General features: G+C 39.1%; 1 protein-coding gene across 1 annotated transcript in view; it reads left to right on the top strand.

Annotated features, from left to right (window-relative positions):
* NDC80 (NDC80 kinetochore complex component) overlaps window positions 1-14,905 on the top strand; it is a 44,740-nt gene extending 29,835 nt beyond the window's left edge. The window contains exons 6-9 of the mRNA XM_053705142.1: window positions 5,756-5,858; window positions 7,725-7,808; window positions 13,972-14,065; window positions 14,766-14,905. Of these exons, the coding sequence (XP_053561117.1) occupies window positions 5,756-5,858; window positions 7,725-7,808; window positions 13,972-14,065; window positions 14,766-14,905 (421 nt within the window). The remainder of the gene's footprint in view (window positions 1-5,755; window positions 5,859-7,724; window positions 7,809-13,971; window positions 14,066-14,765) is intronic.
* The last annotated feature ends 371 nt before the right edge of the window (window positions 14,906-15,276 follow it).

Raw genomic sequence — 15,276 nt, 5'->3', positions numbered from 1 at the left:
AAGACGGATTGGGTAAAGGAAATATATTTTGCACCCAGTGTGAAGAGAAAGAGGGGGGGTAGCAATACTAATTGGGGAAAAAATTAACACTGAAGTGATACACTTTGAGGCTGATCCAGCGGGGAGGTATGTCATGCTGAAGATTTCTCAGAAGATGTATACACTGTGCAATACATATGGCCCTAATGTATTTGACCCAAATTACTGGATCTCTCTCCAGTCTAAACTTTTAGCTTACACAGAAGGATGTCTGATTCTGGGGGGAGATTTTAATATGGCACCACAAAGCTCAATTGATAGGTTAAGACGAGATGTAAAACAGTTGAAACAAAAAAAAGATAATCTAGAGTGTAAGATGTTTAAAAGAATCACACAAAATCTAGCGCTCCGAGATGTTTGGAGACATCAAAACCCCTCCATTCAGAGCTTTACTTGTCTCTCGAAGGCGCACAAAACACTCTCTAGAATTTATATATTCCTAATTGATGAACGTATGTTAATGAACGGGGTAAAATCAGATATAATGTCAATTCTCCTCTCAGATCATGCACCAATTGTGCTTGAATTTCAGCTCTCATATCCACGTCCTGCTGTATCGCGCTTCTTTTTTTCCCTACTATCTGAAGTCAGAGACAAAGTTTAAGAATTGGCTTTTAAATAAATATAAGGAATACGTACATTTCAATAAAGAATTTTTGAGCCGCCCTGAATTATTTTGGGATACTGCAAAGGCAGTAATGAGAGGGGAGATACTTTCATATAATATTGCTTTACAAAAGAAAATCAGATCCAGAGAAAAGGAGTCATGTCAATGTTTGACTAATACTTATAATCAATATCTGCTTGATAAAACACCATTAAACTGGGCAAAATATGTTAAGGCAAAAAATGAGAGAGATACCTTTTGTACTGGCACAAGAAACACACAGAGAATTAAGAATGGAGACCAAGCTATACAGATATGGGAATAAATCGGGCAAGATGCTGGCCAAACTAATTAAAAATGAGAAAAAACAACCTGTAATAGACAAACTCCATGATAAAGGGCTACAGATCTCAAAACCAGAGGACATCTCAAACGCATTTTACGAATATTATCAGGAGTTGTACTCATTTAAAATAAGCGATTCACAGAAATCTTTGGACTTCTGGAGGGATATTGAACATCCCAAAATTACATTAGAGATGTCCAATAGTTTAAATGCTCCTATCTCCATAGAAGAAATAGAGAAAATAATATCTGAACTCTCTCTAAATAAAGCAGCAGGTCCAGATGGTCTTCCGAATGAATTTTATAAGATTTTGTCTAGTGAGGCTACCCCGCATCTCTGCACTCTTTTTAACACTTTTTTTATAAAGGATAATTGTATCCCTTCTTCATTTTCTAGTTCATATACAACTCTGAGGGGGGGTTGAAAAATAAAAACTCCAAGGAATGTCAATGAGCAAGTTGAATATGTTATATCAATATGCTGATTAGTTGAAATATATACGTATGCACAGTTAAATACAGTATTATATGAAAAAATGTATGCATAATTTATGGATTATGTTATGTGTTCAATGTTTATATTTGTTCTTGGACATTGTCCTTGTGGACATTTTTTTTAAAAAAATTGCATGCTCTATCTGAATCACGAAAGAAAAAAATTGGGTTCAGCGTCCCTTTAACGCTGTTATTAATCAAGATATATATATATTATTTCTCTTGTAAGGTGTATCCAGTCCACGGGGTTCATCCATTACTTGTGGGATATTCTCCTTCCCAACAGGAAGTTGCAAGAGGACACCCACAGCAGAGCTGTCTATATAGCTCCTCCCCTAACTGTCACCCCCCCAGTCATTCTCTTGCAACTCTCGACAAGAAAGGAAGTATCAAGAGATATGTGGTGACTTAGTGTAGTTTTACCTTCAATCAAGAGTTTGTTATTTTTAAACGGTACCGGCGTTGTACTGTTTTTCTCTCAGACAGAAATTAGAAGAAGAATTCTGCCTGGAGATTTGATGATCTTAGCGGTTTGTAACTAAGGTCCAATGCTGTTATCACACATAACTGATGTATATGGGAAAACTTCAGTTGGGGGAACAGCCTGCAGATTACCTGCTTTGAGGTATGTTCAGTATTTTTATTTCTAGAGAGAGGAATAAGTTCTAGAAAATGCTGACAGAGCCTGTGTATTTGAGGTAAGCCTGATGCAGTGATTTAACAGCGACTGGGATCATGCTTACATAACAGGGTAATACTCATGTTAATATTCATATTGCTTAGTGACAAAACGTTTACATGATTTCATACGGGTCATAGCGGTGACTCCTTACCTAGACGACATTCTGATTCAGGCGTCGACTTTTCAAATCGCCAAGTCCCATACGGACATTGTTCTGGCCTCACGGGTGGAAGGTGAACGAAGAGTTCTCTCTCCCCTCTCACAATAGTTTCCTTCCTAGGAACGCTGATAGATTCAGTAGAAATGAAAATTTTTCTGACAGAGGACAGGTTATCAAAGCTTCTAACTTCCTGCCATGCTCTTCATTCCACTTCTTGGTCGTCAGTGGCTCAGTGTATGGAAGTAATCGGCCTAATGGTAGCGGCAATGGACATAGTTCCGTTTGCCCGCCTACATCTCAAACCACTGCAACTTTGCATGCTCAATCAGTGGAATGGGGATTACACAGATTTGTCCCCTCTGCTAAATCTGGATCAAGAGACCAGGGATTCTCTTCTCTGGTGGTTCTCTCTGGTCCATCTGTCCAGGGGAATGAGTTTACGCAGGCCAGAGTGGACTATAGTCACGAGAGATGCCAGCTTTCTGGGCTGGGGCGCAGTCTGGAACTCCCTGAAGGCTCAGTGTTCGTGGACTCAGGAGGAAGCCCTCCTTCCGATAAACATTCTGGAACTGAGAGCGATATTCAATGCTCTTCAGGCTTGGCCTCAACTAGCTGCGGTCAGGTTCATCAGATTTCAGTCGGACAATATCACGACTGTAGCCTATATCAACCATCAGGGGGCACAAGAAGCCCCCTGGCAATTTTGGAGGTTTCAAAGATAATTCTATGGGCAGAGGTTCACTCTTGCCATCTCTCAGCTATCCATATCCCAGGAGTAGAGAACTGGGAGGCGGATTTTCTAATTTGGCAGACTTTTTCATCCGGGGGAGTGGGAGCTCCATCCGGAGGTATTTGCCCAGCTGATTCAACTATGGGGCAAACCAGAAGTGGATCTGGTGGCGTCTCGTCAGAGCGCCAAGCTAACTCGTTACGGGTCCAGGTCAAGGGATCCCCAGGCAGTGCTGATAGATGCTCTAGCAGTGCCTTGGTCCTTCAGCCTGGCTTATGTGTTCCCACCATTTCCTCTCCTCCCTCGTCTGATTGCCAAGATCAAGCAGGAGAGAGCTTCGGTGATTTTGATTACCTGCGTGGCCATGCAGGACTTGGTATGCAGATCTGGTGGACATGTCATCCCTTCCACCATGGATTCTGCCACTGAGGCAGGACCTTCTACTCCAAGGTCCATTCAAACATCCAAATCTAATTTCTCTGCGGCTTACTGCTTGGAGATTGAACGCTTGATTTTATCAAAACGTGGTTTCTCCGAGTCGGTCATTGATACCTTTTAATTCAGGCTCGAAAGCCTGTCACCAGGAAAATTTATCATAAGATATGGTGTAAATATCTTCATTGGTGTGAATCCAAGGGTTACTCATGGAGTAAAGTCAGGATTCCTAGGATATTATCCTTTCTCCAAGAAGGATTGGAGAAGGGATTGTCAGCTAGTTCCTTAAAGGGACAGATTTCTGCTCTGTCTATTCTTCTGCACAAGCGTCTGGCAGATGTTCAGGCGTTTTGTCAGGCTTTAGTTAGAATCAAGCCTGTGTTTAAACCTGTTGCTCCGCCATGGAGTTTAAATTTAGTTCTTAAAGTTCTTCAAGGGGTTCCGTTTGAACCTCTGCATTCCATAGATATCAAGCTTTTATCTTGGAAAGTTCTGTTTTTGGTAGCTATCTCTTCGGCTCAAAGAGTTTCAGAGTTATCTGCCTTACAGTGTGATTTCCCCCTTATCTGATCTTCCATACAGATAAGGTAGTGTTGCGTACCAAACCTGGATTTCTTCCTAAGGTGGTATCTAATAAGAATATCAATCAGGAGATTGTAGTTCCGTCACTGTGTCCTAATCCTTCTTCAAAGAAGGAACGCCTATTACACAATCTTGACGTGGTTCGTGCTTTAAAGTTTTATTTACAGGCTACTAAGGATTTCCGTCAAACATCTGCATTGTTTGTTGTCTACTCTGGACAGAGGAGAGGCCAAAAGGCTTCGGCATCTTCTCTTTCTTTTTGGCTGAGAAGCATAATCTGTTTAGCTTATGAGACTGCTGGCCAGCAGCCTCCTGAAAGAATTACAGCTCATTCCACTAGAGCGGTAGCTTCCACATGGGATTTTAAAAATGAGGCCTCTGTTGAACAGATTTGTAAGGCGGCGACTTGGTCTTCGCTTCATACTTTTTCTAAATTCTACAAATTTGATAATTTTGCTTCCTCGGAGGCTATTTTTGGGAGAAAGCTCTTGCAGGCAGTGGTGCCTTCCGTTTAAGTTCCTGCCTTGTCCCTCCCTTCATCCGTGTCCTAAAGCTTTGGTATTGGTATCCCACAAGTAATGGATGAACCCATGGACTGTATATACCTTACAAGAGAAAACAAAATTTATGCTTACCTGATAAATTTATTTCTCTTGTGGTGTATCCAGTCCACGGCCCGCCCTGTCACTTTAAGGCAGGTGTTTTTTATTTTTAAACTACAGTCACCACTGCACCCTATAGTTTCTCCTTTTTCTTGCTTGTCTTTGGTCGAATGACTGGGGGTGGCAGTTAGGGGAGGAGCTATATAGACAGCTCTGCTGTGGGTGTCCTCTTGCAACTTCCTGTTGGGAAGGAGAATATCCCACAAGTAATGGATGAACCCGTGGACTGGATACACCTTACAAGAGAGAAATTTATCAGGTAAGCATAAATTTTGTTTTTTGTAGAACGAAGTTCCAACCAGGGTTGGTGCTCATATGATGACGTTACTGCTTAATTGGCAAATAGAAATCTGGATTTTTTTTTGTTTTCTTCAAATTTCTTGAAGGACCATATCAATATTGGTGGTCCATAAGAACGAATAGGTGAAAAGAAAACCTTTTCCTAGGTGTGACAAAGAAGAGTCTGTAAAACCTTTCTACCAGATGCTGCCTGTGCTAACAAGACATTGAACTGGTAGAGTATAGTAATGGTATGGTCATCAGGCAGCCTTGTATACCTATACTAGTGAAGCTTATCAATGAGAGCTTGCAAGCTGCCTTAATAAACAGCGTTTTACTAAGCAGTGACCTAAACAGAGAGAAAACTAGTTAACCCATAAACCACTTGGATCACAGAACAAATACTTTTTGGTAAATAAACTGATGGGTTTTGTGTCCTTTTTTTGGCACGACAATAGGGGACAAAAAGATTTGAGAGCTACTAGAACGTCACATCTTTTATAGAAGAGCTGTATGTTCATTCATATGATTTTAAAGTTGTGAAGTAGCCTATGATTTAAACTGAATGAACAAACCACAGTCTCAGACATAATATCCTAAGATGAAACTGCTTTTACTGGGGTAGTATCCTAAAAATGAAAAAACACAAGAGCACAAAGAAGCTCTTCAATATAGGAAATATGACAAAATTTGGCAGGGAAGTAAATAATAATAGACAGTTTTCATTCTCTCCTTACAGGTATCCCTTTGTTTTGTCGAAAAGCTCAATGTACACAGTTGGCGCACCTCACACCTGGCCGCAGATAGTGGTAGCCTTGGTCTGGTTATTAGATTCCATTCAGGTACTGTTCCTATCTGCTGTTCTAGTTGCCATGTTCCAGTTTTTGCAGGGTTTTATTTATGTATGTATGTATGTGTATGTATGTGTGTGTGTGTGTGTGTGTGTATGTATATATATATATATATATATGTGTGTGTGTCTCTGCACTAGTGATCAAAAATAGTAAATACAGGCAAAATGCAATGCAAATATATGGCATCAAAGTAAATAAGCAATTTGTTAAATATAAAAGATAAAGAGAACCTCTAAATCCAATACATGATCTGACATAGATACATACAAAACAAACAAACAACAAAAATAATACTGGGTGTCCCCAGTTAACTAGAAATTGCAGGGTCAGTCCAGACTGTAATGAAAATGTATACGCTTATAAGCAATGCAAAAAGCTGTAGCAAAAGTAATAACAAAGTTGGATGCAAGCGGTGATATAAGGCAATTCATGCAAATATATCCACATGCTATATCACGATTTGTAGCAAGTTGAAGGTAATAGCGCAATACATGCAATGTAATGATTTTGTAGCAGCTTAAAGAGAGTATAAAGCAGTTCATGCAATGTAATTCTTAGCCATGGCAGCGTGATAAGCAGTAAATAGTAAACTTGTGGGTTGACAAGCGGTAATATGAGACAGTGCATGCATATAATGATTTTGTAGCAGCTTGAAAAAAGCAATTCATGCAATGTAATTCTTGCCCATGGCAGCGTGATAAGCAGTAAAGTGTAACCTTGTAAGTTGACAGTTCCTGTTATGTATTTGCCTAATATCAAAGTATATAGGTGGTGTTGTTTACTGCTGAACCGTGTGTGTGAGAAGGATTCTGATCGCACCGGCACTCCAGGACCGAAGTCAGCCAGTGAAACACAGGAAATGCACTTCAGTTACGCTCAGTGAGCGATCTCACCCAATCCGTCTGGAATAGAAGGTTTCTAGGCAGTAGTCCCTCTGGTATACACACTTATCTGGAAGTTCAGCACCACAGTAATGCAGAGATGAGGCAGGTAGTTTCAAACAATCCCACTTGCATCGACTTCAGTCTGGCGTCTGACGTTACAACAGGTTGAGATTGGGTGAGAACGCTCACTGAGCTCTCTCCAGGGGGGGGAATATACTAATCCCATCTTTGTTAAAGTGATGGTAAACTGAAAGCAATGTCTAATTCTCATATGATCCTAAAATAAACATGAGTACGTTTACAATGTTTAATATTAATACCTTTATTTTGAACGCAACAGCTACTATTTACTGCTATCCGCCGACATCCCTTAGACAAACAACATTTTTTTTTTTTTTTTTATGACGATAATTGCGTGGTCCAATTAAATCTATGGCGTTTTTGCATTTTAGCATCGGGTGGAAAAAAATGTAATTCCTTTGCTCATGCATTAGTGACATCATGCAGCTTCTGATCGTTCCTTACTCGCATGCGTAGTTTAACTTTGAACACATCTGCCCACAGTTCAGTGGAATAAAGATATTCAGCGTAGTAAATATTTTGATGAATCACTGCGTCATCAAAATTTAGATTGCGGTTGGAGCTGTGATAGAAATAACTGTGAGAATAGAAGGAAGTAGAGGGGGCGGAGCATACAAATCAAGGAACGGATCGGTAAAGATTTCAAGTTATGAACAAAATATAATTTAAAGAAAAAAAATATAGTGACTAATACCTACTAGATAGATTTAAGAAGATTAGATGATGTTAACTAGTAAAAATTACCATCAGTTTAAAGAAAATCAAAAGTGATAACAGTTTATTTAAATAGGCTACTTTGATTTGTCAAACCCTAACTTTAATCCACTAAAATTGTTTTTAATCTTTGGTAACTTTTTTTTTTTTTTTTTATCTTCCCCTATTTTTTTAGACAGCGAGTCAGAAGATGAATGAAAATGAGTTTGGCGATCCTCAGATCGTGCAGCAGAGTGATAATGGTGTTGAGTTTAACAAGGTACGGCGATGCTCTTTTTAGTTTTGAGACTCAATCACAAAAGACTAAAAATAATATCATTTTAACATTGAGGGTCTGTGTATGTTTTATACATTTTAGATTTCCTTTGTTTGCTATATTGGTTTATTGGGTGTATATTTTGCTAACAATTCATTTAAGCCTAAACATTTTTATACATTCTCCCCCCCCCCCCCAGTGTTTTTCTGAATTGCTCATATATACTATTCTTATATTGAAGGGGAAAAAATAAAGTCCTTTAAATTATCTTATTTTCTTACGTAAGATGATGAGTCCATAGGTGTCTATAACGTGGGATATATTTCCTGCCACTAGGAGGAGGTCAAGAACCCTTACAAGAGCTTTAATCCCTCCCACCTCCTCTCCCCACTCAGTTTGTTTTTGGCCTCCAAGGAGAGAGGTTGAGAGAGGTGCTCTGCAAGCAAGATTTTATTATTTTCTAGCTAATTATTTATTGGGACTCAGGCCTGACTTGAGACCCAGTACCCCTCTTCCATCTTGGTTCAGGGAAGACTTCAAGAAAATTTCTCCAAGATTCTGAGTGAAGCAGAGATAAAGGAATACCTCAGTTATGGCATGCCAGTACCCTCACAGGTAAATCTCTCTTTCATAATTGCCCTCATGCGTTACAGGGACCCTGTCTCTTAGCCTCCACTTTAGAGGTTGCAGGTATATCCGCAAGTATCCTCTGCAGTATATTTACTTGGACTGGATGGGTTCTACTGGATCAGCATTCTATGAGGGAGAAAGGCCTCAGCAAGCTGGTAAGATACAGTGGAGAGGGGTGCTGTAGTCCAGGTAAGTGACTCAGACACTAAACACAGTCCATGAACTACCCCTAGTACTCTCCTTATATACTTACTGCATAGTTTTTGGTTCACAGCCTTTAACCCAGTGATTTTAAACCACTGTGCCGTGGCACACTAGTGTGCCGTGAGAGATAGACAGGTGTGCCGCCGTGAATTGGTGCTTATCCTACACGGATTGTGAAACTCTTATACTGGTGCCCCCAAGGCTTAGGGGCTTTAACAGTAGGATCGCTTGGGCCCCAGTAGTTTCTGCTTTTGGGCTCAATACTTCAGAATTTATTTTAATCACTGATATCCCCCTAACAGCCTCAATACGTGGAACTTTTTATTGTTATTATTGTGCCTCTAGCTTTGGCAATACAGTTGTAGTTACTGTCATGCTAATAAAGCTCAATTGAATTGAATATATACTGTATTAGGCTGCAATGTGTGATTTTGTAAAATTTTGGGATGGTGGTGTGCCACAGGATTTTTTTTATGTAAAAAATGTGCCGTGGCAAAAAAAAGGTTGAAAATCACTGCTTTAACCTATGTGTTTAACAATAGAAAATCCGCAATTCAGAGTTAAAATCCCTCTTATTCCATTGCTCTATTACCCCTTAGCTGCTCTCTGTGTGTGTTTAATTTGGCGCTTTTTTTTTTCTCTCAAACCAATAAAGCTTCTCTGTTACTCACAGGCTTTGGCCTCCATATCGTTACGGAGTTGAGCTCTGCTGAAACCCCCCCCTCCTGCCCCCCTTAAGCACCTTTTTCTCTCTCCCACACTGGGATAAGTAGCTGGCTAAAATTTACTTGGGGACCGTCTGCAGGCATTTCAAGCTATCTGGGCCCAGTCCTTCTGGTGTGATTCTCTTTCTCAGATAGTTTCTGATCAATCCTCTGAGGATATTCATTAAAGTCCTTAAGATGACTTATAATTTAATTTGTGATGATGTCTTTTACATCAAAATTGATGTCAAGAATATGTCCATTTCTGTTTTAGTAAGGAGAGCTTTATGGCTTAAATCTTGGTCAGTTGATATGGTATTATCTATCCCTTTTTGAAGGGAAGATGCTTTTTGGATTGGAATTTGATTATATTATCAAAACTGTCACTGGGGGAAAAGGGGCTTTTCTACCTCAGGACAAAAAGTCTAAGTGGAAGTGCAAACAAACAAATCATTTTTGTTCCTTTCGCTCCCCATAAAATCAAAAGTACCCATCTAACCCGAAGTCTTAATTCTCCAAGCCTTCCTGGAAGCCAGGATCTTCTTGCTCTAAGAACAAACAGACCAAAAAGCCAAATTCAAGAAATCTGCATGAATGGACTGCCCCCCTATCCAGAAGATCTTATGGTAGGGGAAAGATTGATTCGGTTTCAGAAGGCCTGGTCTCGATCAGTTCAGGATCTCTGTGTTCTCAATACTATATCCCAGGGTTATCGCATAGGCTTTTGCACCAGACCTCCCTGAGAATGATTTCATCTGTCTTGCGTTCCAAAGGATCTTGTTACCTATTAATATCCTAGAACTTTGTGCGATTCTTTGGGTCCTTCAATCTTGGCCCCTTCGCAAACAGGAAAAATTAATGCAATAACAGTCAGACAACGTCCCTGCCGTTGCATACATCAATCATCAGGGAGGGACTCTAAGTCCCTTAGCTATGTGAGAGGTATATCTCAATCTTGAGCAGAGGAAAATCACTGCACCATATTGGCCATTCACATTCCAGGAATGAACAATTGGGACACAGATTATCTAAGTCTAAAGTCTGTCCATCCAGGAGAATGGCCTATTCATCAGGATGTGTTCGATCAATTGGTTCTGAGGTGGGATCTTCCAGAAATAGATCTCATGGCATCCAACTTGAACCGCAAACTTCGGTTCATTGTGCCAGGTCAAGAGATCCAAGAGTTCACATGATAGATGCTCTAGTCTGTCCTTGGAACTTCTTCCTATTTGTTTGTTTCTTCCGTTTGTTCTTCTTCGAAGAGTCATTGCAAGAATCAAACGGGAATTGGCTTCTGTAATTCTCATAGCTCCGGTGTGGCCCCACAGAACTTGGTATGCGGACCTAATTTAGATCTCATTTCTTCATCCATGGGTTCTACCCCTAAAGAAAGATCTGCTGTCTCAAAAAACCTTGTATCATCCGGATCTCAAATCTCTGAATTTGATGGCGTGGAGGTTTAATGACTAGTTCTCAAAAATGTAGGTTTCTCAGACTCTGTTATCTCACTTGTCACGCAGCAAATTTATCATAAGATTTAAAAAAGCTTACTTTCTTTGGTGTTCTTCTAGAGATTTCTCTTGGAGTCCCCAGAATTCTTCAGTTCCCTTTGGGTGGACTGGATAAGGGCTTATTGACTACTAAAGGATCAGATTTCAGCAGTATCTTTTTATGATTCACAAAAAAGCTAGCAAAATTGCCTGATGTTCAAACTTTTGTTCAAGCCTTGGGGAGAATTTGCCCTTTTATTTGGCCTATTTCTCCCCCTTGAAATTTTGAATCTGGTTATTTCTGTTTTGCAAGGGTCCCTCCTTTGAATCTATACATTCTCTGGACCTAAAATTATCATGGAAGGTTACCTTTCTTTTAGCCATTTGTTCAGCTAGAATTATTAACTTTTGTCTTCTTTGTCTTCTGATCTGCCATTTTTACATTTCTCCAGACTAAACATTTTCTCCCTCAAGGTAGTGTCTTCATAAAATATTAATCAAGAGATTGTTGTTCCTTCTCTGTGCCCAAATACTTCTAACTCAGAGCCTTAACATTTTTATCTTTAGGCTACTAAAGATTTAAGACAGACTTCTAGCTTATTTATCCACCTTTCAAGTCCCAGAAAGGGTCAAAAGGCTACTGCGGTGGCCTTGGCATCATGGCTAATTCAGACTTTTCTTAAGGGTTCTTGGTTGCAGGAACATTGCCTCCAAAAAGAGTAGCTTTTCATTCTACTAGATCTGCATCTGCTACTTGGGCCTTCAAAAATGTTACCTCCTTGGAACAGATTTGCAAGGTGGCAACTTGGTCTTCCCTTCATACCTTTTGATATTTATACTTCTTCCAAAGCTGCTTTTGGCAGGAAAGTCCTTCAGGCCACAGTGTCCAGCAAATAGGAACTGCCATAATTTTGTCCCACCCGTCCTTAATGTGGACTTTCAGCTTGGGTATTGTATCTCACATGTTATGGACACCCTGGGACTCTCATCTTACGAAAGAAAACCAAATTTATACTTACCGATTTTTAAATTTCTTTCTTTCATCATGATGAGAATCCATAGGACCCACCTGAGGTTATGCTTTATAGGCGACATTTCTTATTTGCAGCTCTTAACCCTGCTTTCTTTCCTGCCTTTTCCTTTTCTCTCCTCTGCTCGGCTATAAGTAAATTGAGTGGGGAGAGGAATTAAAGCTCTTGTGAGGGTTCTTGGCCTATTCCTAGTGCCAGGAAATATATCCCACATGTTATGGACGACACCTATGAACTCTCCACATCCCGAAAGAAGAAAAAGTTTATATGTATTGATACATTTCTGGGGGGGGGGGGTCGTTTTGTTTTTCTAAAGGGACACTAGTCAAAATAAACTTTTATGATTCATTATAGAGCTGCAGTTTTAAGATACTCCCCAATTTACTTCCATTATCAAATTTTGCTCAGCCTTTTTTTATATACACACTTTCTGGGGAACAAGATCCTTCTGAGCATGTGCACAAGCTCACGGCGTATATGTATACTAGTCTGTGATTGGCTAATGTCTGTCACATGATACAGGGGGCCAGAAAATGGGAGATAAAATAAATTTGTCAAAAAATCTGCTTATTTGAAATTCAGAATAGGTGTTAATGCATTGTATTTTTATTATGCACTTGTTAATTTATGCAATTCTACTGCATTGAGGGTCTGTGGGTAATATTCAAGATTGTTTAGTATTTAATTAGGGCTGCAACGAACGATTATTTTCATAATCGATTAATCGGCCGATTATGTTTTCGATTAATCGACTAATCGGATAAAAAGAGAATCAATAATAATTAATCGACTAATCGGATAAAAAAAAATCAATCATTGTTTCCTATATTTTAAATAAAATCCACATAATGAGTGTTACAAATATAAACTTCAGACTAAAACTTTACATTAATACAACTGTTTCTTCAATTTTTAAGCAGCAGAGCAGTTTTATAATTATACAAAACCAAACCACAAACTGTTTGAAAAGAGGTAGAACTAGAAAGAGTTAGGCTATCACTGTTAATAACATTCTGTTATTCACTCTTTCAGAAACTTTTGCATTGAAATGCAAACATCTCAACATGTCCACATGCTCCTGGCTAAGGCTGGTTTATTGTGTGCAGCTATATTTCCTGCAGCAGAGAAAAGGCTGTTGAGGTGTATAAGTAGGGTTTTGCCAATTTCACCAAAGTGGGATATTTATCTTTGTTAGCTCTTCACCAATGCTAAGTGTTTTCTACCTTGGCAAGGGGCCTCTCAATAAAGTAACCCTTGACTTCATTCTAATATAAAAATATCTTGAATATCTATATGCAATGGTAAATAACCAGCTATAAGGTTAGGGGAAATATCTAGTCCGCTCTAAAAATAACGAAGATATACTTATAAAGGTTGAATCTGGTACATATTATCACAATTTATTAAAAATATAAAAAACAAAATCAAAAGCGCTAAGGACTATATATCAAAAACAGGACAAAGCCTTACACATTTATTTATGCAGTACATATAATCAGCAATAGCAAGCAATACGCTAATAATTGTGCAAACAGATAATAGTGCACATCAATTTAAATAACTCCCATCAATCTAGGGGCAAGGTGTAAACAACAAGCTTGGCACTATATCATGAAGAGCATAGTTCCAAATCACCAGATTTAATATAAACAATCCAAATGATGACTATTATATCTGCGTTGCACATAAGCCAGGGGTAGTTGTAAACGTATACTGTCCTGAAAAAGTGAAAAGTAGACGTCCTTTAGGCTAAGGACATAACCATAAAACACATATGCAGGAGTTCATTGGAGTGAAGCAGCTGGTGTTGTGCACAGACCAACTTATTGCAAACCAACTAATCGATTAATCAATTATGAGATTCGTTGACCACTATTTTCATAATCGATTATGACGATTAGTTGTTGCAGCTCTAAGTATTTTACAAGTAAATGTAAAAACCTTATAACAGACCGACATAAACAGAATGTTTCAGTAGTTTTATTCATTAGAATTTCCTTTTAAAGTCTTTTCACATTTATACACCACAAGGAATATGAGTTTATTTCACAGAGACTTTTGTTCCAGACTAACGCTAGTTCTCTGAATGCCTGTCCTTTTATTGCAGGTCTTTGTAGATTACAGCATTAGGTGCTACAACAGGTTTATGGATGGCCATGATATATTTGAAGATCAGGAGGCTGAGGTGCAAGCAAAGCTCAGTAAGTGTGTTGAGCAGAGGTGAGAGAGTTTTCAGTCCGTGAAAAAGGAGGCGTTCAAAACTGCATTCATGTAGAAGTTTGTTGTTCTCTTTTTTTCCTCTATCCTATGCCACCCCTTAATATTGCTTCCTACTCTTCTGTGCATATCTGAGAGAGGCTTTAGGGCTTGGTGTTTTTTGTTCTTTATTAATTGATTCATCATTTATTAATAATAAATTATGAAACCGAATAAAACAAAAAAAAAAAGAGAGGCCTGCACACCTGGCCACTGCGCTATAGCATATACAATTTCACCTACCTACTAGTCTCTAAACAAGGTGGTTAAATGTAAAGTTCAATCCGAAGCAGCAATGCAGTATTGTTCCTTATGAATGTGGTGCAATTGATTGGTAGCTACGCACATATGCTGCTAGTGAAAAACTCATTGGATAGTGTCCGGCTCTAGGCCAGTAGTGAAATGCTGCTCTTCAGTGAGCTCTATGTGTTTAACTCATTCGAAAGAGTAAACACATAGGCCTAGTTTCTATTGCTGCTGTAAACTGTGTAAACTCCATTTATAGTCTATGGAGATGGTTTGTTACAGTAGAAACTAGGCCATATTTATTGACATGCAGTTACACAATAGTTTATTTTTACTATTGCTTTACATTTAGTATTTTTGAATGCTAACAAAGGATGGTGGGGTTTTTTCTCTTTGCAGAAGAAAACTACAAAGTGGACTATTCCCATAAGGAGTTTCTCTTAACGGAGTCTAGGAGATTAGCAGAAGAAATCGAGAAATTAGAAAAGGAGAAAGATAATGAGCCAGTGAGTATCTGTGGTCTTATGCTTGATCTGTAGTAACGAAATAGGAGACCCTAAGTCTTAGTGATGTGATCCTGCTGTAATTTGTTTTAGTTGTTGCATATTAGACTGCAGAATAACAATGCATTAAAGGATTTTGCAATGTCTGATTTCCTTAACCCCTTCCCACCCGTACTTATTTGTCTACATAGGAACAAATTTCCGATGTAAACAAATAAGTAAAAGAATGAAGTCATGCGATTACGTGATTTCAATGATGGGATTGGGTCAGGGGGGAGTGCCTATGACTCTAGGTACTCCCTCTAGTCCACAATCCCATTTAGGAAGAGCCTTCGACTTTACTACAGCAAAACTGCTATGACGTTCTATGCTGTCTTAAGGAGTTTAAAGCCCAGTGCGGTTAGGAC

Source organism: Bombina bombina, chromosome 3 (assembly GCF_027579735.1).
Source record: "Bombina bombina isolate aBomBom1 chromosome 3, aBomBom1.pri, whole genome shotgun sequence".
In the NCBI taxonomy this organism is placed as follows: domain Eukaryota; kingdom Metazoa; phylum Chordata; class Amphibia; order Anura; family Bombinatoridae; genus Bombina; species Bombina bombina.
This window is presented reverse-complemented; position numbering and strand designations above follow the sequence as displayed.